The sequence below is a fragment of the Pleurodeles waltl genome, chromosome 1_1 (genome assembly GCF_031143425.1).
Source record: "Pleurodeles waltl isolate 20211129_DDA chromosome 1_1, aPleWal1.hap1.20221129, whole genome shotgun sequence".
Lineage (NCBI taxonomy): Eukaryota > Metazoa > Chordata > Amphibia > Caudata > Salamandridae > Pleurodeles > Pleurodeles waltl.
This window is the reverse complement of record NC_090436.1, coordinates 193,669,336-193,696,148: the sequence shown is the minus strand read 5'-3', so window position 1 is coordinate 193,696,148 and position 26,813 is coordinate 193,669,336. Positions and strand designations below refer to the sequence as shown.

At 42.9% G+C, this 26,813-nt stretch overlaps 1 protein-coding gene across 2 annotated transcripts in view; it reads left to right on the top strand.

Moving 5' to 3' along the window:
- Positions 1-26,813, top strand: part of NPR3 (natriuretic peptide receptor 3) — a 179,643-nt gene that overhangs the window by 86,865 nt on the left and 65,965 nt on the right. For both annotated transcript variants that reach the window (XM_069220501.1, XM_069220510.1), the window contains exons 4-5: positions 13,046-13,181; positions 18,389-18,483. In XM_069220501.1, the coding sequence (XP_069076602.1) occupies positions 13,046-13,181; positions 18,389-18,483 (231 nt within the window). The remainder of the gene's footprint in view (positions 1-13,045; positions 13,182-18,388; positions 18,484-26,813) is intronic.

Sequence of the window (26,813 nt, the reverse complement as noted above, 5' to 3'; positions counted from 1 at the left end):
ACAGCCCTTTCAGAGAAAGCAAATCTGCTTTCTTAGGGCTGAAACTTGCCTCACTGTGAGAGAGCCCCACAGCCTAACTTTGAACAGCTTCTCTTTTTAGCCACTTGCTAATTGCTAAGAAAATCCTTGTGGGCGAGTGCGGTAAATCACACGGTTTGTCTGCTCACCCATGAACCCGAATAATACGTTTCTTCAGATGATGGCTGTAAAACCCACTAATTGAAAATTTCACACTCATTTTGAAAAGAAAAAGCTTGTGATGGAGTAAAAAGTTTACGATTTTCTTTTAAAGTAACAAATTTAACCACTAATGCTGCGTTACTACTTCTGTAGTTCAAGTATACCAGGCCAGGGGTACGGTATGGCAGGTTTTGGGTTTCCTCCGACTGAGACAAAACACAAGACCATTTTATTCCAAGGGAATCATTTGTTTCTGTGAATAGGTGCACTCAAGTGCTCTACTCGTGTATGCCTGAATGGCTAAGAGAAAAAAACAATGTTACTTTCAATGGCCAGAATAAAAATAGAAAGAAAACAGGTTACATGGCAACCTTTTTATTGTAGTCTAATAGAAGAGAAATATAAGCGAAGGAAGAGTTTGCAAGGTCTGTGAACATTTCAGTCATTCATAGTAATGGTGTTCAGGTTTAGCAAGCAAAACAGAAAGGTCAGACGTGGGCATTTAAGCACCAGCTCACAGCATTTACCTCCCAGTAATGACCTCAGACGACACATCATATATAATGAAAATGACTCCATCTACTTAGCACACTCTGCTTTGTGTTTGGTTTCTAGGGGCTGTTTAAAAGGCTAGCTTTCACACGCCTCTTTTTATCATCCTTAGTAGGAGCAAAGGCTGGAAGGCATGCTAGGATTCCAAGTTATGACCTTCAGGTTACACAGTGAACTCCACAATGGATTCATTCATTGACTGAGCTACATTGACGGCTGTAGAGGAGCTTTTGAATGACTCTCTGTCTGGGGGCATCAGTAAAACTACAAAAACTGCCTCCAGATGTGTATGAATCCAGTAGAATACGACCTCGAGAGTGCTTACCTGCAGTGGCACAACACTTATTTATTTGATGCATTTAATGTAATGTTTTCACGTGTTTTGCAGCATGGCCCTGAGGTAACACGACCTGCCCTGAGCTAAAACCTATTGGAGGTCAATTTCAGTACACCTGGGGCTCTGACCAGGTAAACTCAGCTTACATGCTCAGGCACCAATGTAACACACACAACTTTTGCACCAATGAAACACAACTTTTGACATCCATAAAACTAGTTTACACTTCCAAAGAGATGTATTTATACAAGGTTTTCGGTAGGGGTGGGGGCGGCATTAATATACTTCCATTGCAGGGGAGCTAATGATTCAGGTTGAGTGTACAACTGACATTTAGGGTATGACCTAACTAACGTGTATGAGTATTCACAAGATTTAGCATGATCCATGTCCTCTGGAAATAGTTGAGTATTTGCTTCTGTCCTCTTTATTTTGTGGGACTAGACAGTGAGCACATTAAAATCAGTGGGGGACTTGAAGGGATGGGAGTAGGTGCAGGCGTCTTTTCATTGGGATAAAAATGTTCCCCTGAAAATAAAACTACGCTCATGCGAGGCTTATTATTCACATGTACTATTGAACACTTAACTCATTTTTCTTGGAATGCACACACGGATGGACAATAGACAATAGGGCGGCATGCAGGAAAAAATGCTGAACAAGTCCATCTTAGAGGCCTAAAGTCCACTGCAGCTGACACCTCTCACATGCCACTTTAAACCTTAGGTCTAAGTGCTAGCTTTTCATGTTTTAAAGTGTATTAGTTAAATGATCCATTAATTCACTCAGCTAAAAATACACACATAGTGCCACCTTGTGGTGGATTTTTGTAAATGCATGCCAGTGTTTACAAATAAGTACCTTGCTGAGCAGTGGCAAACACTGGCACAAACTAAGCACTGGCCCAAGGAGGCAAAGCTGTAATAGAAGTGATTACTACAGATTAGTAACATTGCAAGACTGACTGGGACAGGCATGTGTTTTAATGGCAGCTCAGCTGAGTTTATGGTTAGGCTGAGTAGTCAGTGACTGTATAGAGATTCGTTTTAGGGAAATCACCCAGCACAAAGCATTCAGTCTCCTGGTTTCTCCTCTTCTCAGTGACAAATTGCTGCAACCGCTTGTGTTCTGTAAGGTTAGAACAGGTAAGCAGAGGGACTCAGAATAGATGTGTGAAAGCGCAGATACTAGGATTTCACACAGTAACTCATTTTCCCCATTATTTTCCCATTATTTTTTGCATTCATCTATGAAACGTTGATATGATTTCACATAGTGATTTCCAAAGACTTTATCACCTTTGCCTACTGAAATGCAAACATATTTCCACTGCGTTTCAGATATTTTTCTGCATATGTGGACTGCAATTAATCATGGCTAATGCTTGCAAAAACAGCCGTCGCATTTGAGGATTAGGTGAACTTGTCAGCTGGAAGGTACCTGCTGACACCGTGTGTTGTCAGAGAAGTCATTTACTTTTGGAATTGGCAAGTATCCAGGCAATAGAAATTTGCTGGATGACTACCAATGTTTCCTTCTGGACACAAATGATTACCTACAAAGGCCTGGCTGTTCTCTTCAGGCTAGTAAGAGAAGCCTATGCAGCCCTTGCGTTGTAGGGGCCCTAACCCTTTAAGACGCTCCCAATCCTTCATGGGCACCCCATTGAGCCCAAGACAAATAAATATGTGGGCGATATGGGAGACTCAGGGACCCTTCTTCATATTCTGCAGGAGGCTCCGCCATTTTGCGTTACAGCACACACCAAACAAAATGAATAATTATGATACTGCATATGCTGAGCTCTGTTGTGCAAACAATGCTGGCAGATACTCAGAAGTTATTTTGTGTTCATAAATCACTTTCTGCGTGAATTAAGGTCAGAGGAGTAGGGCGTACCCTTTCTGTGCGTCTGCCCCTTTTAGTGAAACTATACCCATTAACATGCGGTACCGATTAGTGTACAACTTTTAGCACGTCACCATGGACTTTTACATGCCAGGGTGAAGGATTGTGAGGCTAGTCTCAGGGCATATTGCTGAGGGATGGCTTTTTTTCGGGAATTCGTCAATTGCAAAAATGTGTATAGAACATAGGTGTAAACTTCCATGGTTAACTTTGTGACTTCTGATGGGACACTTTGGTGATTCGGGGCCCCATATATTTCTAAAGGCGGCCACAGCGCAAACACTTTTAGAAGGATTCAAGCCTTTACAAAAGTGAGAACCCACGTAGATAATTTGTAAAGTGCACAGTCTTTATTGATAAGTCCATAAATCCATTCAATTTAATTTGTAAGTCCATAAATCCATTCAAGAACAAAAAGTGAGAGTTGAGCCAAACAGAGCCAGTCATTGAAGAAAAATATATACAGAAACTCAATATAAGACAGTTGCCGCAGCCGACATGTGTTTCGCCCCCTGCAGTGATTCCACCTGGGGCTTTCTAAAGGCTGAAATCAATTAGGGATAAGCAAATTAGGATCATTAATAGATCCTTTGAGAATAGTTTGAAAATAATTGAAATAAGTATAGTGTAAGCATGCAATATAACATGCTAAGATGCTGCAATTTCATGCTTGTGATTTGGATAATAAATGGAAGGAAAAGGCAAGTGAAGTAATGGAATGACTAAAACTCCTATATACATAAGATGTGAAAGTAAGTGATCTTTTTAAAAAGAAAGGAGGAATTAAGAATTAGTATGAAATCCGATCCATAGATATAATTGGCAGTAATTCACATCTTTAGTGGACACAATAATGTATGTTAGGCAACCCTTGAGCACAGCATGTAATGCATAAAAGTTCCCATGGGGACCAGGGTCAAGACTGATTTGCATATGGCTGGGTCTGAGCTGGAATGGCATGGCAAGAAAAAAAATGATGGATTAAACCCAGATCTGTGACTGGGGGTGAATGTTTGATTTGTTCTGCATTCTGTCCATCTTCTGTTGTTTTTGCATTTGTTTCCCCAAGTGGGAAGGGTATGCCCAGACGTGGGTCCCGTGCTTGCTATGCCACCAGATTCAAGCTAGCCTGGCTGATAAAGGGTGATACCCTGAAACCAGTCCCAGGATGCTTGTTTTTGGTCCAGGGAAGACCTGGCCTGGCAGTTCGGGCTGGACTGTTCCCATGGGGAACAGGGTCAAGACTGATTTGCATATGGCTGGGTCTGAGCTTGAATGGCATGGCAAGCAAAAAAACTGATGGATTAAACCCAGATCTGTGACTGGGGGTGAATGTTTGATTTGTTCTGCATTCTGTCCATCTTCTGTTGTTTTTGCATTTGTTGCCCCAGGTGGGAAGGGTATGCCCAGACGTGGATCCCGTGCTTGCTATGCCACCAGATTCAAGCTAGCCTGGTTGATGAAGGGTGATACCCTGAAACCGGTCCTAGGATGCTTGTTTCTGGTCCAGGGAAGACCTGGCCTGGCAGTTCGGGCTGGACTGTTCCCATGGGGAACAGGGTCAAGACTGATTTGCATATGGCTGGGTCTGAGCTGGAATGGCATGGCAAGCAAAAAAACTGATGGATTAAACCCAGATCTGTGACTGGGGGGGAATGTTTGATTTGTTCTGCATTCTGTCCATCCTCTGTTGTTTTTGCACTTTTAGAAAGTGAGCATTTCTCTGCACTTAAATCTTTCTGTGCCTTACAATCCACGTCTGGCTGGGTTTAGTTGACAGCTCCTTGTGCATTCACTCAGACACACCCCAAACACAGGATACCCAGCCTCACTTGCATACATCTGCATTTTGAATGGGTCTTCCTGGGCTTGGAGGGTGGAGGGCCTGACACTTGCATGGCAAAGGACAGTAGCCTGCCCTCACACAAAGGACTGCCACACCCCCTACTGGGACCCTGGCAGACAGGGTTGAACTGAAAGGGGACCTTGTTCACTTCTAAGCCACTCTTTGAAGTCTCCCCCACTTTAAAGGCACATTTGGGTATTTAAGCAGGGCCTCTGCCCCTACCAACTCAGACACTTCCTGGAGAAGACACTTGAACCAAAACCTGCATCCTGCCAAGAAGAACTGCCTGGCTGCCCAAAGGACTCACCTGTCTGCTTTCTGTGAAGGACTTCTGCCTTGCTGTTTCCATGCTGCCTTGCTGCTGTCTGGCTGAGGTGAAGAAGTGCTCTCCAAGGGCTTGGATAGAGCTTGCCTCCTGTTCCCTGAAGTCTTACGACCAAAATGACTTCACCTCTACAAGAAGGACCCTTGTGCGGCGAAATTCAACGCACAGCCTGCCAGAAACGACGCACAGCCTGCACTGCAGTGAGAATTTCACCGCACGCTGAACCGGAACGACGCAGCCTGACTTTGCAATGAGAAGATCGACGCAGCGCCAGCATAGCAACTGGAAGTTCGACGCACGGCCGACCGAATCGACGCATAGTGGAGCCGGAATGACGCAGCCCGACTTTCAGAGAGGAATCAATGCAGCGCCTGCCATGCGGTAGAAAAGTCGACACAACACCCACCAAATCAACGCAGCTCCTGTGACTTCGTCCTGCCAGCGCAGGAAATCTATGCATCATCCCCAGGGCGTCCGAAAACCCCGCAACCCCAAGAGGATCCACGCCCGAGCACCGGAAATCGATGCACAGCCGTCCCTGCGTGAAAACTAAACAACGCATCACTGTGTGTGGCCCGAGAAATCGACGCACACCCCCTTTGTTTCCACTCATCTCCTCCTCTGTGGTTCTTTGCAGAGATTTTGCACGCAAACCAGGTACTTTGTGCTTGAAAGAGTCTTTGTTTGCTTTTAAAAGACGTAAGACACTTTATATCACTCTTACAGTGATGTCTGAACAAATACTTATTGCATTTTAAATGTTTTGACCTGTATTTATCCAGATAAATATTGTATATTTTTCTAAAACACTGTGTGGTGTATTGTTGTGGTGCTATATGGTGTTATTGTATGATTTATTGCACAAATACTGTACACATTGCCTTCTAAGTTAAGCCTGACTGCTCAGTGCCAAGCTACCAGAGGGTGGGCACAGGATAATTTGGATTGTGTGTGACTTGCCCTGACTAGAGTGAGGGTCCTTGCTTGGACTGGGGGTAACCTGACTGCCAACCAAAGACCCCATTTCTATCAATGACGTTATGTGGATTATGAAGCAGCACATAATTCAGTTAGTTGCCGATATTTGTGGAAGAAACCGGTCACCTGACATCTGTATCCAGATTTGCTCTCTTTGTTTTCTGATATATGCTTTGATACCTTGATGAAAGTGAGGTTGGTCGGCAATGGATATTGTTCTAAGCTAATGAATTAAAAGCAGGGTTGTTTCTTGGCTCCTGTGCTGTTCAACCTCCTACATATATATCATCTGAGTGAAGGTTCTTTTTTCTGCCATGCTTCTCTTCTGCAACTTTAACAAAAGCTTCTAAATGTATTGGCCGATGAAGATGATCACCACTGCTAACGGTGAAAGTCCACTTTTGTCAGGCCATCTAAATATGATTGCTAAGGTTGTGTGTCAAAATAGCTTAATAAAAAGTATTATCTGACAGAACTATAATGTCTCAAATATCGTTTACAAAAATATTGGACTTCTGGTATCTATTGTTAACTCAAATGGGGTGATATTTTTTATAAATAACATTTATGACATGTTATTTCTGTCAGAGGATATTATGGCATTTATATTCTGGCATAGCACCATTGCTAAAAGTTTGATACAATGTAACAAAACATATTGATATATTATTATAATCATGACTCTCCGTGCATGTATGGTTAACGTTTGAGTTGTCTAGTTTTATGCAGTTTCTGCAAGAACGGAGGGCAATTAAGGTCATTTCAAATAAACAGATTATAATTCATAATCATTTAAGATTCTTGCTGACTCTTAATAATGCGAACCTCTTAACTCGACGGATGATGCCTAAGCTAGTTTTAGGAATTAGAAGAAAGGTCAGATATATGATTTGCATTTAAATATATTAGGCACTTTGCTCAATAGGCTAATTGATAAAGAAATCTTTCAGCTGGACCCAACAAATGTTAACATGTTTGCCATACTATTTGCGTGTCAGTATTTTATGTGCCTGTCATTCTCTGAAATCTGTTGAACATTTAGTCCAGGAACATTTCTGTTCAAGGATAGTTGTAAACTTACCATGTAATAGTAAGAATCCCTGAAGTCTCATGTCAATCAAACGGTGTCTGCCCTTGCTGTCAGTAGGAAATTTGACTGGCATGCTATGGGAAAGAGAATTCACAGTTTGGTGTGAGCCGTGACTGAGTTCCCGCACTGCCCAAATACAAGAATCAACAGAAACACATAGGTTTCAGTAAGGTTTTCTTATGCCCTCCTTTGGTGGCTTGGCCTAATCAGCAAGGCAGTCACCAGAGTAAATACGTGAGGTATCGTGAATAATTAACTAAACAAGCAACGCAGTTAGAGAAACAACGGGGCAGGACACACTAAGTTTCAGTGAGATGAAAAACGTTTGATAAGAAAAATGAGCGATAAAATGAAGAAAAGACAAAGAAGTGGTTCATAGAATAGGGAAGACGGAAAATGTCTTATTGTAATTTAAAGGCTTTGTTTTAAAACTCCTTTGAAAAAAGTCAAAAATGTTGTCCGAAGGGCTGGCTGGGACTTAGCCAGTCCAAGAGGTCAAACTGAAAGATGGAGGATACAGGTAACACATGCCAATCACCCACTTAAGAGTGGTACCTGCACAGTCAGATAAGCTTTAATATGTTATGAAAAGTCTTCCAATCATGCATGGCCTATGTACTATTTGTTGCGCATATAAAAGAAATTCCTTTATACATTTCTTAAGATATACTTAGCCAGAAAGCAATAGGATCCAGTAAGGCGAACAGGGCCAGGATTATTAAACTGTAAAGCATGTTCTTATTCATTGTTTGCTCATTTGACAGCAGAAGCAATTACAGTTATCTGCCCACAGTGCATGATATGCATAAGTGTTTTGAGGACATCCAGACAGAAGCAGGAAACTGATTAATGTGAAAGTTGTGCAGAACCCTGATGGTAGGGGTCAAATGGGGGAAATTAATTAATTGCACTAGTCATTGCTTGGCTACTTCTGATTCCTTAATTTATCAATGAAAACAAAAAAAATGAACACTAGACGTACAAACTACTCACCAGTCAGCAGCAATTGCCCGAATTCTACTTCATAGCTAGGAATGGAAACTGAGGAATGGCTCTAATAGATAATGCGAAACGAGCACAAAACAAAATGAGAAGACATTAACTCTTCAACATTTCAAATGAACACGCAACATCTCAGACAGTTCAGAATGGCGTAGGAGGACTGGACTTCCAATAGCTGGATTATCCCGAAGGGCTGGCAACATTATTCCTGGATTTTAATGGAGATCTGGGGAGTGAAAGAGAGGTCACTCCTGAATACTTTTTTCACATTACACACCATGTGTAACCATGTAATTGGGGATACCAGTAAAGATAGTCAAGGTAACCGGAGGAGTGCTGGGTCCTCAGACACACATGCAATGTTATGGCCTTTGAAGCAGACCCATTAACTATACATCAGTTCCTGGGCATGCGTCAGATAATTGGCCATTTGATGACACACTCCAGATCCCTTTTGCAGTTTAAGAGAGATCTGGGTGTCATCACCATGTGTATTTCGCCCGATTTTGTGGGGTTCCAGAACGTTTGTGACCCGAGCCATGTAGATATTTAAGAGAGTTAGTGACAAAGGGCAACTCTTGTGACTTTTGCAATATACCAAAATGACAGTGGTAGCAGAAGGACGTTTACTGTACGGCAGGACTATGATTGCACAACTGCTTTACACTGGTTACAGTGGGGCTGTGATAGAAGAAGACATCCGTATAATGAGCCCATAATAACCAACTACATAGAGGCATGCAACCAAACTAAGAAAGGGCAGTATTAGTTTGCAAAAATTAAATGAGCTTTCGACAGCTATGCTTTGAGGTGAAAGTGCACTCTCTTAATGACAAATATTTTAATACAGCTAAGACACAGCTGGAGTAAAACCAGTCAAACAATACACACGCAGTATAAACTCAAGTCCTGCCTTGGACCTGGCTAGTACATGGGCTTATATTTTCCATTTATATAAACGCATAAATGAATTCAACGTATGTAATCTTCAAGCAACGTATAATGTGAGGTGCTTTGAGAATCCAGATCTGTCTCTGATTTCATCAGCTGGTTCATGAGCCCTCCTTTGACCTGCATCTTATATGCACATCCCCCAGGGCAAAACTATAAAAGCCCAATTTGTCTATGAGCTAACAAGCATTAATTCACTGCTGTGTCTCTCTTAAGAAGACATTGTTCTTAATCTAGAGTCTTAGCCTCGTTTCCTTAATATTTTTACGAGTACACAAGAACGTTCTGACGTTTTAGGAAACACCTGTCTGTTTATTGTAATGTTTCATGAGTGCATTATTTGGGCTTTATGCATTTTACATGCAGACTAATTCTAAAAAAAGGCCTGACCTTATGAATTATGACATTTGCTCAAAAAGAGATTTCGGTGCAAAAAATAAACATTTCTAAAAATTGGAACAGATTAAGATTGGATTGCCTGGCGCTGCGGCTTGTTATTCATTAAGTACTCTTTAACATAGGCCTGCAAAGCCAGGCTGGTTTTGACAATACATGTGTGACTACAGGAGGCATTCACACCTATTGCCAATGTGAAACTGAGCACATTGAAATCTAATTCCTCAAATCCACATGAGTAGGAGGTTAACGCCTCCGCAAAACTCCTTATGCACAATTAAAATTGAAAGTTTAATGGCTATTCCTGTGTTTCCTAGTACTTTTTAGACTTTTGAGACCTCGCCAGCCAAAATAAACTCTCACCATCTCTTTTCTTGCAAAACAGTAGGTATTTGGAGGGCAGTGGAGGGGTGTCAGTCAGTCGAATAACTTTATTCGGCATGTTGCCATAAAAGTACACATGCATACATATGAATCATCATAAAATACAATACTTATTCCATATTTCAAAAAGCAAGACTCTTCAGTCTACAGGTCTTTGGAACCTAAACGTGCCACTTGAACCTACTAAATATAAGATAATAAATACTTATAAAATCATATATAGCAATAAAACAATACCTAGATTCCATTAATAAATAATCACATTACTGATTCATATCGATTCCTAATAATAATAGCAGATTTGATAAAACTTAAAATGGAGCTACATATTTGTTTGGACGAGAGGCTTTGAATGCCAATCAATCCTTCTTTATAAGATGAGGTGTGCAAATTACGCAAAATAGGTAATAAAAAAGTTTCCCTAGGAGCTGAGTAAAGTGTACAAAATAAAATGAAGTGACATGTACTTTGTTTCGAAAAATTGTCACAAGGGCATGGTGATAATGTTCTTTCCCACACGCATTTTGTTGGAAACGCCACTCTAAAATGTATCATATTGAGCCTAAAAAGTACAAGTAAAGAGTATAGGGAGGGAATCGGAAACCAAATAAAATAAGGTTCTAACAAATTTGAGGATGGAATTTGTACATATGAACCAAAAGAACTCAAATTCTCTGCCGCTTGATATCTAGAATTCATAACATACTCTTTATATTGAGATTTAACAATTTCCTTCGCATTGGCGGGTAAGAGCTCTGGTTTAAGATACATAGACTCCAAGTCCAAGTTTCGGAAGCAGTTATGAACAAAGTTTAACCATGGAATGTTGTTATGGTTTGCTACTGAAATACAGTCTTTTACACACTCATGTGTTAAGGTAGCCACCGGATTTAACCATACTTTTATCCATAGCAGAAGGGGGGCAATATCTATCAAATCTGTAATGTAACCAATCCCCAGCTCCTCATGGCGTATAATATTCGCAAAATTCTTGGGTACCATAAGTAGCCGATGAAGAAATTTATTCTCTGCCCGTTGTAGAATAATTGAGCTGGTATATCCCCAGAGGCCATCCCCATAAGTTGCCGCCGAGACACATTTAGGCTTATAAAGCGTAATGATCTGGTGTACCGGTCTGTGCCCCAGTCTGCGAGCGAAGCGAAAAATTGCTTTGACATTTCTTTCCATTTGTTGAAGTTTAAAATTCAAATGGAATTTCCATGACAGAGAAGAACTTAGGTGCAAACCTAAGTAGCAGAAATTATTTACCTTTGTTAGAATGTTCCCTCCCATTATAAAACTTTTAGTGCGTGTGTTCTTAGAACCGCAAATCATAACATGCGACTTTTTGAAATTGACTTTCAGATCAAGATCCTGAGTGTGTTTTAAAAAAAGGTCCAAGAGGATCTGTAGGCCATTGGCCGTGCGAGCAATTAAAACGGCGTCATCAGCATACAATAAAATCGGCAATTGTCTAAAACCCACCCTTGGAAAATCCTTGCCATTTTGAGCTAAATAGTTATACAAGCCATTTATGTACAACAGAAATAAAAAAGGGGCCAAAGTACAGCCCTGTCTGACGCCCCGATTAGATGCAAGGAGTTGTGATCTTTCACCATGTTGTCCAAACTGAATTGTAATGGTAAGATTAGAATATAAGCGTTTGATCAGATCCAACAAATCTTGCTCAACCCCCATTGTGTCCAATATTTCCCACAATTTTACTCTATTTACCATATCAAATGCGCTGGAAAGATCTATAAAGGCCAGGTGGATGGATTCCCTTTTTGCTATGACATATTTGCTAAGAATAAGGTGTAAGTTTAGGGCCTGATCCACTGTGCCTAATCCAGGCCTAAACCCATATTGAATTGGCGAAAGAATGTTTGACCTTGCCGCCCACTCCTCAAGCCGATTCAAAATGACACTCCCCAAGATCTTTACCGTGGAGTCAATGAGAGATATAGGTCTATAGCAGAAGGGGTCAAGCCTATTGCCCTTTTTGAATATCGGGACAATTATTGCCATTAGCCATGAGGGAGGAATAAAGCTTTGAATAGCGCTATTCAGAACATTTGTGATTAACGGAACCCACAAATGGAGGGGTGTTTCTGTCAAGAAAATTAGTGGGCAACAGACATCAAAAACAACCAAGTCCACGAATTTGGGAATTTACCGACAAAAACAGCACAGGACGACCAGTTTCCAACAGAAGGAATCCTTGATTGAACAGGACCACCCACCTCAAGGCTGAAAAATAGCTTGCTGAAATTATTATACCAGATTGTTTTCCAAGTTGGTTCACCTTGTCAAAGCAAATTCTCAAAGGCCTGGATAGGCATACATTTTTTTGTAGTCCATGCACATTTACACCTGCGTTTCCAAATATGAAGTTGAAAAGTTTGAGATTAGTTGTTGTCTTTCTGATTTGAAATTGGACCTATTTGAGATGTTTCAAACACACCACCTTTGCAGATTAGCAGGTAACATGCAATGCTCCGCTGCACTGTAATTTTTGTATTTTTGGCACAATGGATGTGACAGAGTGAACCACAAAGCAATTTGAAGACAGTATGTAGTCCCAAAGGATATAGACCAAAGGGAAACAACACTTCCACATACCCCACAAACTAATTATTATTTGTATTTTAAAGAAACAAACGTATTCCTTCATGGTACAATATAAGGATTACTTCAAGCATACATTAATCAAACGTACACTCATACAAAGCAGTCACAGCTCACATCAAGGCTCTGATTTCATATCTCGGCAGGCAGATTCTCAAGATAGACAGGATCTGTGTATAAAACTGGCCCTTAGCAACCATTTTGTTCCTAGTGCTGTTTATTTATGGGTACCTCAATCGTCATCCACATCTCATCAACGTACAACATTGTGATTAATCCTCGAGTCTAGGAAAAAATAAATAAAACATTGGTCTATTACAGCAGTTTTGTGGTACCTCTTGCTTTTCGTACTTCAATTGTAGACTACTATCTTTAACTCCAGTCATTCCAACCATATGTTTTTTGATGATATGTATATGGAAGCTAAAGACATTTACAGTTTAAGTATAGGTGATTTTTCCATTTCAGGTGAACATGTTTGTGGAGGGATTCCATGATGCTATTATCCTCTATGCCTTGGCTTTGCATGAGTTAAGAAAGAACGGCCAGAACAAGCGGGATGGGGAGAAGCTTGTGCAGCAAATGTGGAACAGAACCTATGAAGGTAGGAACTGCTCTATTCTCATACTTGTAGTATGTTCTGTGTGCACAGCCTCCACTCTACACCTAATTCTGTGTGTGCTGTAATTACATGATTTAGAGTGTTCTCCCTTCCCTGTGCACTTCAACACACTAGATCACTAATTAATTGAAAGTCTGAATGACACTCTGTAAATTCCTAATTATTTCCTAGCTTGTAGGGGAGCCAGTTTTCAATGTCTCTGCTTTTGAAAAGATTATAGAAGCACTCACATTTTAGAGACCTCATCTCTTCTCATTTGATTTAGGCTAAATCGTCTGGAACAGATGACCTCTTTCTACCACTCCAAAATGCAAGCAAAATTCAGGGGACTTACACCTCTACTCGGGAGCCATTCAAGTAGTCAGAGCTTGTGCCGACTACTCGAATTCTCATGTCAGGAAGCTGTGAGAGGAGACAGTTGTTATCTCCCTTGTATAGGTGTAAGTCCCTGGTATTTTCCTTGCATTTTGCGTCAGCTCCGAGTTGTGTTTGTATTCTGTTGTAATTATACAATACTTAAGTGATTGCGTATGGTGTTTATGCCCTTTGAGTCCTTTGTGTGGCTGTAGGTTTACTATTCTTTCAACACTGAGTCCTGAGGGTGGTCTTGCGGACCCTTTGGCCATTGAAGACCAAAACATCGACGATCCCTCCCTATTGACACGCCATAGTGGGAATCAAGAAACAGTATTTTTCGACTGTGCATCAATAAATTGTTGCTGTCAAGAGGGGGTTGGCATCTCCCCAGGATCCTTAGACTTGACTTTCTATGCCAACTGTTTGGGGTCTCAATGGGAGTTGTATGGTGTTGATGGAATAATTAATGTATATATGTCTATACACATTATTCTAATTACCATATAGGTTTTCTTTCCAATACAGTCTCTCTGAGCAGTACGTGTATACAGTCTTTTTTTCCATTTGTTGGCTATTGGATCTATTTGACCAATGTGATTGAATATGGTAAAATGTGCTTAAATAATTCCTCTAGGAACATTAGTTTTTTGAGAATTGACTGGACCCAGTTACCTGGGGGAATATTTTGTAGCCCTGTGTATCTTTAACTGAATTAAAATCAGGGCACCTGTTGGGTGTACGATGTGTGAAAAAACACAAACAATCATCAAGACATTCTGTAATACAGTAAAAATGGCAGATGGGAGAATTTGGAACAAAAATAAAGTAGTCCTTAACTCTCATGAGAATGAAATGGAAGAGGAGGACGAGACGGGTGTCAAGAAGGGTGTTACAAAATAAAGGGAACGCTCTCAGAATGGTAAAAGTGTCTTGGAGGAAAAGAGAAGCTGTCAAAATGTTAAAAGCGTTCATACTACAGTGAGTTATTGAAGGAGTAATCAACCCGGTTATCTCAAGAACTATGGGCCAGATGTAGGAAGCAGTTTGCGACGTGCAAACTGCACTTTGCAATGCACAAAACCCGTTTTGCGATTCGGTAACCTGGTTACAGAATCGCAAAACGGGTTTGTGAGTCACAATTAGGAAGGGGTGTCCCCTTCCTAATTGCTAGTTGCAGTGCAATGCAGGATTGCTTTGTGACCGCGAACGCGGTTGCAAACCAATCACAGTTAGCACCCATTTCAAATGTGAATGGCATTAAAAACATTTTTCCAGAGCAGGCAGTGGTCCTACGGACCACTGCCTGCTCTGAAAAAATGAAACGAAAACGTTTCATTTTTTAGTTTTGTAATGCATCTCATTTTCCTTTAAGGAAAACGGGCTGCATTACAAAAAAAAAAAAACTGCTTTATTAAAAAGCAGTCACAGACATGGTGGTCTGCTGTCCACAGCAGGCCACCATCCCTGTGAATGCCGCCACTCGCAAGGGGGTCACAAATTGCGACCCACCTCATGAATATTAATGAGGTGAGCCTTTGCGACCCCCTTGCGAGTCGCAGATGGTGTCAGGGACACCATTCTACATTCCAATTTGAGACTCGCAAATTGCGAGTCGCTCTGACTCGCAATTTGCAAGTCGCAATTTGGAACCTACCTACATGTGGCCCTATGTTACCAACTAATGCTAGAACTGTCATATATAATGTGGTTATGGATGTAAGAATATTTATTCTTGTATTTTCCTGGAATAAGTTATTGGTTAGTTTTTAAGGAAGGGAGGAATGTGATGTCTTCATCATGTGTTCCAATTTTGAATCACATGCGTAGAAGAATAACTTGGAATATTGTTGTGAAAGTGTTCTGTGTCAGTTGTTCCTGAGCTGTTGGTGGATGAGGTGTTTATCATAAACCTATGCTTAGGATTTATCCTCAGTCTTATTCTCCCATGAATGTATGCCTGTGCAGGACCGGCCTTAGCGTTGGTGGTGCCCTGTGCGACAGTGTTTGTTGGCCACCCCCCCAATGACCACCACTGCCACGGACTTCCCCATTACCACCCTTTAACAGTGCCCCTCAAAACTCCCATCTCTCTCCAAGCAGAACATTAATCACCAGAGTTATCTTGACATTTGTATTGTTGCCTGAAAATTGCTGGAGGCAAGGAGCACCGCAGCAGGTGCTTTTAAAACCATAATGTACCTGCAAACACGGCGCCCCTACCTGAAGTCAGCACCCGATGTGGTGGCACCGGTCGCACCGCTCTAGAGCGGGCACTGTGAATGTCACACAAAACACCAGCTCCCGAATCAGATGGAGGCCTTTGTGAATTAAAACACAATCACGCGTTCCCCATCTATGTTTACATATTACATCAATGGCAACTTTAAAAATACATGTTTGGAATAAATGGACACATATATTTCTGCAAAGCAAGGGCATGAGCGAGTGAATTTAGAACTCCTTTGATGTAGAATCTTGGCACTTTCTTTCTGCTCCTTCCCTTCTTCTCCCTCCTTCAACTCCGCTTTAAACCGATTTTATCTGCAAGCAGGCACCAAACAATTACAGGAAAGAAAGAGCTGGCATGTGTATGTTAATAGGATAGGCAATAACATGTCCTAACCATAACTTACCCCCATTCTTTTTTTGGAAAATGATTAATTATTAATATTAAAAAAAACATTACTTAACAGATTTGATAAAGAAAACTCATGTAGTATGTAGAAATGTTTCTCTATCTTTGCTACAATCATATTTATTAGCCATAGTGACTTGGATACCTTTAAACAATTTGATCATAAATGTAAATATTGGAATTTCAGTCTTCTAAAAACAATGGCCGGAGAATGCCCCGTGGAAAGGCATTTTTAATGGCCACTATTCTGAACCGTTGTGTTACACAGCTAGTACTGTCGTACAGGCAGAAAATGAGAAAGGTGTCAAAGCCGGAAGTGATGAAGTAGACATAGATGGAGTGGGTACATCAGACACTCCACATAGGTGGTACATGCGCACAAGTATCACCACCTGCAGGTGATCTCTGTGGTCATTCTGTGTGCTGTTTGGTCTAATCTGGGTTTGAAGTACCACAACGTGCATTGTATCATAACAAATTAGTTAGATAATATGAGGGGGGTCTTACCATTATGTTGCCTTTTGACCCATACACAGGCTCTTGAAAGCTATGCAGACCTGAATTTTTAAGTGGTAAGGCCCCTAACAGACAATACACATAGGGCCTGATTACAACATTGGAGGAGGGGGTTAATCTGTCCCAAATGTGACGGATATACCACCCGCCGTATTACGAGTCCATTATATCCTATGGAACTCGTAATACGGTGGGTGGGATATCTGTAACATTTGGGATGGATTAACCCCCTCTGTCAAAGTCGTAATTAGGCCCATAATGTCTCTAGAGCATAACTGGGCACCTTTGGCATGGCAGGTTCTAGGCATATGCAGTGCACATAGTAATACAGGGCCCTGCATCAATGCACCATCACGGGGAGACCATCTGGCCAACAACGTCTGTTTGGTCTGCCACAGTAATGTCATCTGCAGAACAGCGCTAAAGACTGTATCAGTCCCGGTCATTTCTGGCAGAATCTAAATGATCATTTATGTGCATCATGACACATGCTGGCCTGGCCTCCAGGAAAGATATGAAATGGACAGCTGCAAGCCCACGACAGCTTCACGTGCCACCTTCATCCCATCTTTTCCGCTCACCCACTGTAGATGCCCTCATCTAGCCTGTCACTGAAAGTCTGGCTGTGCTGGGTCAGAATCTTTCACATGTGTTAGGCTCTCACCAACATCACATTGGATCCAGAAGAAGAGTTTAGGAGTACTGCCAGTATCAGAGGTGACAGTATACTAGCAAAAAATACCATATGCTAAAAGATTGTGCCCCATTTGTATCTAGAGTATTCTGTCCAGGTACATTTATTGTGTAATGTATTATTTCAGGAACCCATAAAACTTTGTTACCAAGGTGAATGTTCGTGCAGTGAAAGATGCATTCAGTGTGAGGATTTTACTTGAAGTAAAAAACCGCCACAATATTTTAAATGTTTTCTATTCAAAATGGAATAAAAACCCTACATCAATTTTTAGTTGTTGTTGATGGAATGGTGTGTATTTGTAACCTGGTAATAATAGCCCATTTAAAGCACCGCCTGAAACTCACTGTTTTCCAAGTTATTTGCAAGTACGTGATTGTAAATTTTCTGATGAATGCCATGTGCTGCGGAGAGCATGAAAAGAATTACCACGATATAGGATTCAAATCTACTGTAGCAGTTTTGCTCATTTAAGTAATATAGGAGCATATTTATGTACCATATCTTCCCATACTTTTGTGATGAAATCATCACTTCTTTGGTCTGTCAGTGCAAGGATCCACCCCCATATTGTGGCAAGCATCTGTGTTTGCCACTAGATGCAGTGACTATTCAGACAAAAAAAACACAGAAATGAATGGTGTCCTCTGGGGAAACACATTCACCCTGTGGTGAAAAATATTCAAATCGTGTGGCACTTACTATGTTTTTGCTGAGCCACATAGAATGTACTGCATGGAAGCTGCTCCCCACCCTACATATCCCCAAAATAGGGTCACATATTTCAAATGGAAAGGGAGCAATGTTAAGAATTTAGGAATGCAGACACTGAGATGAAATTACAATTTCTTTTGGAATGCCAACAAAAATGCTGGGAGACTGATGAGATTTCCTGTGCTATTGGTCTGTCGACTGTTCTTGTTTTACTTGGATGAAGCAGGTATTTTAACTAATTAATGTCCTAATTCCTCACATGCCACTTTCTAGGCATTGCCGGGCAGGTTTCCATAGATGCCAATGGGGACAGATATGGGGATTTCTCGGTGATTGCGATGACTGACCCAGAAACAGGCACACAGGAGGTAAGGAAGTTCCCTTTTCTACTCACATATCGAGTGTCCGTTCTGGAAGAGCCGTTGTTGTTCTACCAAGTGAGCTGCTAGCTTGGGTAACCTTGTTTAAACGTAACCTGAACCCCCTGTTCTGATTCCACATGTGTTGACCAGTTGTTGGAACCTAATGAGAAAAGCCCTATATCCTGTTGGAGCCTAGTTTTTTTAATCTTTTCATTCTACAGAGTTCCAGCAAATGTAACTCTCCACAACACTCCCAATAAACGTAAATGCCTGCACAAATTAAAATAGTTTTATAAAATATTGCAAGGCAAGATCTGACGGTTCACGGAGCACTGTGTGCACATCTAGAGTAAGGATGTGCAAAGTTCTAGTATTATGTCTTGATATTGCAAGGCAAGATCTGACGGTTCATGGAGCACTGTGTGCACATCTAGAGTAAGGATGTGCAAAGTTCTAGTATTATGTCTTGATATTGCAAGGCAAGATCTGACGGTTCACGGAGCACTGTGTGCACATCTAGATTAAGGATGTGCAAAGTTCTAGTATTATGTCTTGCTTCTATACCACTCGCAGTTTCGGCATGTGCCATTTTCTCAAAAGTGAACTTTTTTGCCCTTAAAATTACAAGAAAGACCCAATTTTAATATGAAAAACACATGCAACAAAGATAACATGGTACCTGTAGTAGTCTTAATATTCGTAACAAGTACAGAGCAGGTTGGCAAGAGAAAAACTTTGCAATTTTGCAAAACCCTAACCTAGACAACGAGGTATACTATCCATATCACCTACTGCTGCTCTCGTTTCTTGTTTTTGTACCTTGTCCTTTCCCTACATATCTTATAGAGTCCACATAAAAAGCAGTTCTCTTTTATTGCGTGTTTTGGTACAAATATCCATTGGTATTTTAAACATTATCTCCTCGGCCGCCTTTCAAATCATTCCCAGATCCCCTTCTGTTCATGTTATGACACATTTTCACATGCAGAGAGTTATGTCATGTCCACCCCAATATTATTGGGATCACGACTGGTATAGATCTATTGGCCCCGAGAGGAAATGTGCTCTTTTCTGAGAAAAGGACCACTGCCAGATGTCTGTCACTCCTGCTCTAGGAAGTTAGGTTCTGTTAGACAGACAGTGCTAGGAGTCAGATGATTTCTTATCTACAGGTGACATAAAGCAGAGCCTCTCACTTGTTGTCAATCAATATGCACACACAATTGCTATTTCACAATTATATAGTTATTTATTATTCAATGCTTGTCTACATAAAAAATATCGGGATGATCACAATTATTTTAAACAATTTGGCAGCTAATATGCAAATTAAGACAGAGGTAAAAAAAGGCCTCAATTAAATTTCAGCACTTATTCGTAACCTATCAGTCTGGTTTCATCTGTCACCTATCAGTCTAGTTCAAGCCATGCAACCTAAATCAAGCCTTATGGATTGAGGGAGTCGTTGTGGATGCTCAGCTCCTACTGCCCTACAAACGTGCAAACAATGCCCAGTTGCAGAAGCATACAGAAGATAATGCTTCCTTTCCTTCTTTCTCCCAAGACGAATTTCTGGAAAGTCATCCTCCCTGACGTCGTGATTACAATGCGTGCACCAAATTAGTGGAAAGTTATCCCTTCTCAGTCTTGTTAACTCGAATGGTGTCAGAAAAATATGGAGTTTCTTAACTGACGACAAGGATCTCGAGAACATACCTGTTTGCATTGCTATTCAAGCAGTTCAGTTTTCTAGCTGTTAGAAATGGGGTTTCTGGTTGGCTAGGGTATGCACCTAAGCCAGGGAGAACCCACCCACTCTAGTCAGGGCAAGGGAGTTACACGTCCAAGATAACCCCTGCTCACCGCCTTGGTAGCTTGGCACGAGCAGTCAGGCCTAACCCGGAGGCAATGTGTAAAGCGTTTGCACAACACACACAACACACTATCCCCACCACAAAGGAAACACAACACCAAGTTATATGAAAATATACTGTATTGTACACAACACAATTATTAGACCTGACATCACATATCAGTAATATCCTGGTACCTTAGCTGTTGTCAGAACGTTACACATTAGTTACTCTGAAGAACTAGCAGTAGTCACATATAACACACAGGTTATTCAGTATTCTGCAACATAAGCAGTAGTCAGGAAACACGTTATTACACCAAAGCACTTGTCATAGAAATATCATAAACACCCATATTAGGAACATTATAAAATGTATGGCAAGTCAGAAAAACATATTAGCATGTTCTGCCCATAAAAGGAACATTTGCATACTGTTAGACCTGACAGCCTTAGGGTGGTCACCCCTAACTTTTTGCCTGCCTCCCTCCACTTTTTGGACACTGTTTTTGCTGGCTTTTAGACTCTGCGCACTTTACCACTGCTAACCACGGCTAAAGTGCATATGCTCTCTCCCTTTAAACATGATTATCTTGGATCATACCTGATTGGACTATTTAATTTACTTATAAGTCCCTAGTAATGTGCACTATATGTGCCTAGGGCCGGTAGATTAAATGCTACTAGTGGGCCTGCAGCACTGGTTGTGCCACCCACTTAAGTAGCCCCTTTTCCTTGTCTCAGGCCTGCCATTGCATGGCCTGTGTGTGCAGTTTCACTGACACCTCGACTTGGCATTTAAAAGTACTTGCCAAGCCTAAACCTCCCCTTTCTCCACATATAAGTCACCTCTAATGGGTGCCCTAGGCAACCCCTACAGCAGGGTGCTGTGTGTGGGAAAGGTAGGACATGTACCTGTGTAGTTTACATGTCCTGGTAGTGTAAAACTCCTAAATTCGTTTTGCACTACTGTGAGGCCTGCTCCCTTCATAGGCTAACATTGGGGCTGCCCTCATACAGTATTGAAGTGGTAGCTGCTGATCTGAAAGGAGTAGGAAGGTCATATTTAGTATGGCCAGAATAGTAATACCAAATCCTGCTGACTGGTGAAGTTGGATTTAATACTACTATTCTAGAAATGCCACTTTTAGAAAGTGAGCATTTCTTTCCACTTAAATCTTTCTGTGCCTTACAATCCACGTCTGGCTGGGCTTGGTTGACAGCTCCTTGTGCATTCACTCAGACACACCCCAAACACAGGGTACTCAGCCTCACTTGCATACATCTGCATTTTGAATGGGTCTTCCTGGGCTGGGAGGGTGGAGGGCCTGCTCTCACACAAAGGACTGCCACACCCCCTACTGGGACCCTGGCAGACAGGATTGGACTGAAAGGGGACCTGGTGCACTTCTTAGCCACTCTTTGAAGTCTCCCCCACTTCAAAGGCACATTTGGGTATAAAACAGGGCCTCTGCCCTACCTCATCAGACACTTGCTGGAGAAGAAACCGGAACCAGAACTTGCATCCTGCCAAGAAGAACTGCCTGGCTGCCTAAAGGACTCACCTGACTGCTTTCTACAAAGGACTGTTGCCTTGCTGTTGCCCTGCTGCCTTGCTGAACTCTTGTCTGGCTGTGAAAGTGCTCTCCAAGGGCTTGGATAGAGCTTGCCTCCTGTTCCCTGAAGTCTCAGGACCAAAAAGACTTCTCTTTTTTCACTTGGATGCTTCGTGCGCCGCAATTTTTGACGCACAGCTTGTTCCGCGGCGAGAAAAATGCCGCACACCGACGCTGATCGACGCGACGCCTTCGGGACGACCGGAACTTCGACGCAAGGCCTCGCAAGGACAACGCCGCCCGGCCTCCAGAGGAGAAATCGACGCGACGCCTGCCGTGAGAGCGAAACTTCGACGCGCAGCCCCGCAGAACGACGCGCAGCCGGAAAACAAGCAGGAGAATCCACACACAGACCTGGGACATCTGGTAATCCCCGCGATCCACAGAAAGAGACTGTCCGCGCGCTGTAAAATGACGCACGACTTCCCCCGCGTGAAAAATAACGACGCAAGTCCGTGTGTGCTGGGGAGAAATCGACGCACACACCATTTTTCCATGTATCTCTTCTTCTGTGGCCCTCTGAGGAGATTTTCCACTCCAAACCAGGTACTTTGTGCTTGAAAGAGACTTTGGGGGTTATTCTAACTTTGGAGGAGGTGTTAATCCGTCCGGAAAAGTGACGGATTTACCACCAGCCGTATTACGAGTCCATTATATCCTATGGAACTCGTAATACGGCTGGTGGTATATCCGTCACTTTACCGTCACTTTTGGGACGGATTAACACTCCTTCAAAGTTAGAATAACCCCCTTTGTTTGCTTTTTAAAGACTTAAGACACTTTATATCACTTTTCAGTGATATCTCTACAAATTCACATTGCAACTTTATTCCTTTTGACCTACAATTATCCTGATAAATATTATATATTTTTCTAAACACTGTGTGGTGTATTTTTGTGGTGCTATATGGTGGTATTGTATAATTTATTGCACAAATACTTTACACATTGCCTTCTAAGTTAAGCCTGACTGCTCGTACCAAGCAATAAGAGGGTGGGCACAGGATAATCTTGGATTGTGTGTGACTTACCCTGACTAGAGTGAGGGTTTTTGCTTGGACAGAGGGTAACCTGACTGCCAACCAAAAAACCCATTTCTAACACATACACATATGAAACATCATAAAAAACAGGTATGCAACATATACATCAATAAAGTCTCTAGAAAGAACTTATGTCATATACATTGTCTCTCAGTAGTACCTGCTTAAGAGGGGGCCCCGGCACTCCTCTGCATGAAACAGGGGCCTCCCAGGAGTTCCGAGGATGAGGGGAGTGGCACACACCCCTCTGCATTAATGACGGGCCCCTCCTGGGGCCCGCAATCACTGGGAGCCCCCCCGGGCCTCAACCGGCCCTCACGAGGGGAAGGGCAAAGTCTGTTACTAATTCAAGAAGGAGGGGGGTGCCACGCACTCCCTCTGCTTTAATAGCAGGGCCCTCCTGGAGCCCGCGATCTTTGGGGTTCCCCCCCCGGGCCTTCACTAAGTCAGGGCCTTCTGGTGCCCCGGGGGCACCACTAGGAGCACGCTTGCTCCAAGTTCCCTTGTCCTCAGTTTTTTCATGTCCCGGGGGCACATAGAGCAGCGCGACTCCGGCGCTGCACCGATCATAGCCCGGGTCGCTGCAGTGATTTCTGTAAAGGCAGCACAGTAAGCACTCTCAAGTGCTGAGGGAAATAAAGGTTTAGTGCTTTTCTCCAAGCGCTAGTTCTATAAAAGGTGAAACGCTTTCCAAAGGGCTAGTTCTTTCAGGTACTGAAGCACTCCTCGTGCTTCACACGGTTGCAGGGGTCAGGGGCCAGAGCACCCTGCCCCTGGGGAGCAGAGTTCAGGAAGAAGGAGCACAGGGGACAGTGCCCAGCAGCAGCCCAGCGCAAGGAGGAAGCAGGCAGTTCCTTACAGTGACCAAGCAGGTCACAGGTCAGCACAGCAGCAGCAGTCCATGGCGGTTCCTGGTGAGTCCTTTCAGCCTTCTGTGTCCAGTTCCAAAATGTCTCCAAGAGTCTCCAAATTGTGGGGAAAACTCCCCTGTACTTATACTCAGTTTTTACAGTGTCTTACAATGGAAGGGGAGAGGAGGTTCCAACCAGTTACAACTGGTTCTGGGAGTGCCCCCTCTCTCCTCCAGCACAGGCTCCAAACATCAATTGTGGGTAAACGACCCTATTGTGTGAGGCCAGGGCACAGCCTTTACAAATGTAGGTGTGCCCCGCCTCTCTCTTCTCTCAGGCCAGGAAGACTATTCAGTATGTAGATGCACCTCTGTGACACCTCCACCCCCCCTGTGTACAGGCTGTCTGAAAAGTATGCACAAAGCCCAACTGTCACTCTGCCCAGACGTGGATTGGAGTCAGGCTGCAAAACACCAGAGTCATAAACACAGAGAAATGCTCACTTTCTAGAAGTGGCATTTCTGTAATAGTAATAAAAAATCCACCTGCACCAGTAAGCAGCATATCTTATTACCATTAAAACCATACCAAACACACCTACGCTACCCCTCATAAATCAGACAATACCCCTTACACATAAGGCAGGGCATTTCTAATGCAATCCTATGAGAAGGCAGCACTCACAGCAGTGAGACACCAAGTTAGGCTGTTTGTCACTACCAGGAGAGGCCACGCAACCTGGCACATGTCCTGCCTTCTACATACATGGCACCCTGCCCATAGGGCTAGCTAGGTCCTACCATAGGGGTGACTTACACGTAGTAAAAGGGGAGTTCTGGGTCTGGCAAGTAAATTTAGATGCCAGGTCCCTGTGGCAGAAAACTGCACAAAGGCCCTGCGCTAGCAGGCCTTAGACAGGTTTAAAAGGCTACTTCTGTGGGTGGCGCAAGCAGCGCTGCAGGCCCACTAGTAGCATTTAATATACAGGCCCTGGGTATAGAGATACCACTGTACAAGGGACTTATAGGTAAATTAAATATGCCAATTAGGTATAAGCCAATCATACCAGCTTTAGATGGGAGAGCACCTGCACTTTAGCACTGATCAGCAGTGATAAAGTGATCAGAGTCCTGGAGCCAACAGCAAGAGGTCAGCAAAAATAGGAGGTATTAGGCAAAAAGTCAGGAGATGAACCTGCCACAAGGGCCAGGACTAACACTAGCATAGTCATGTTTACATGAAGCCGAGACTGTCTTGCATGCAACATGTTATGTTATCATACAAAAGCCCTACCACAGATGACAGTTAAATTCATAGTAGAGGGTGAGGGTGAGCATGCCTAACCATGCCAGTCACTCACAACCTTAGAGTATTCTTATGAAGATGCAATACTTATTTGTATGTACACATGTATTAATTGGGCTGAGCAGCAGGCGTCCAAGATGACCATGTGCCTTTGAGCTGCACATTCCATTTCCCATCTGGTAATTTGGGGATATATTCTTACATGGTTCCTAATAGACTTTAGAGAGAGCAGTAATGGACATGCACAGGGAATGAATTGAGTGTGGCTTCAGGAATGCTACATCCCAGTAAAGAGCTTGGTAAAATGACAGGTATTTCTTATGCCTGGCTGCTTAGGATCAAATGTGCATGTTTATATGATCCGAAGGCTGAGAAAGAAGCTAGATTGCTGAAAGATCAGTGTGAGCATTTCTGAGTAAAGGTAAATCCGACTTTCCGTGGTCAGTTCAAACTGTCAACTACCCTGAAAGGGTTTATGTGATCACCAATACATTGTTGTTGTTATGGTGAGGACCAAAGAGTTCTAAAAACCTTATTTCTTTAAACCATCTGTGTTGAATAAAGGCCAGACTAAAGAAGCTGAGTTTTCTGAGGACTTAGGCATAGGAATTTTCACTAAAAGATTGTTTGTTCAATCAATCAATCAATCAGAGTTTATAAAACGCAGCTACTCACCCGTTAGGGTCTCAAGCCGCTTGGGAGAGGGGGGCTAACCTGTACCAGAAGTGGATTAGAAAAGCCATGTCTTCGGTTCCTTTGTGAACCTGGGGAGGGAGGTGGTTTGTCTGATGTGGATGGGTAGGGTGTTCCAGGCGGTGGTGGCGAGGTAGGAGAAGGAGCATCCTCCTGTTCTGGTTTTTCGGATGCGGGGTACTTCTGCGAGAGAGAGCTGGGCTGAGCGTATGGTCCTGTGGGGTATGTGGAAGTTGAGTAGCTGGTTAAGGTAGGCAGGTCCGGGGTTGTGGAGGGCTTTGTGTGTGTAGGTGAGGATTTTGAAAGTGATTATTTTCTCTATGGGGAGCCAGTGCAGTGTGAGTAGGTGTTGTGAGATGTGGCAGTGTCGGGGTAGGTCGAGGATCAATCTGGCGGCGGTGCTCTGGATGTTTTGCAATTTGCGGGTGAGTTTTTTGTTGATTCCGGCGTAGAGTGCATTGCCGTAGTCCAGTCTGCTGGTGATGAGGGCGTGTGTGACGGTCTTTCTATGCTCAAGGGGGATCCATTTTAAGGTCTTGTGCAGGAGGCGGAGGGTGGGGAAGCAGGTGGAGGTGACTGAGTTGATCTCATGGTTCATGCTGAGGGGGGGTCCAGGATGATTCAGAGATTGTGGGCTTGGCTGGCAGGGGTGGGCGGGTTTCTGAAGGTGGGTGGCCACCAGGACTCGCTTCATGCGCTGGGTTGAGGGCCCAGGATGAGTACTTCGGTCTTGTTTGTGTTGAGTTGAAGGCAGCTATCTCTCATCCAGTTGGCGACTGCTTTCATGCCCTCATAGAGGTTGTGTCTGGTTTATTGGAGAGGGAGAGGATGAGTTGGTTGTTGTTGGCGTAGGAGATTATATTTATTCCATAGCTTCTGACGATGGTGGCTAGCGGGGCCATGTAGACGTTGAACAGCGTGGGGCTGAGGGAGGATGCTTGGGACACTGCAGGTGGTGGGTGTGGGTTCTGCGAGG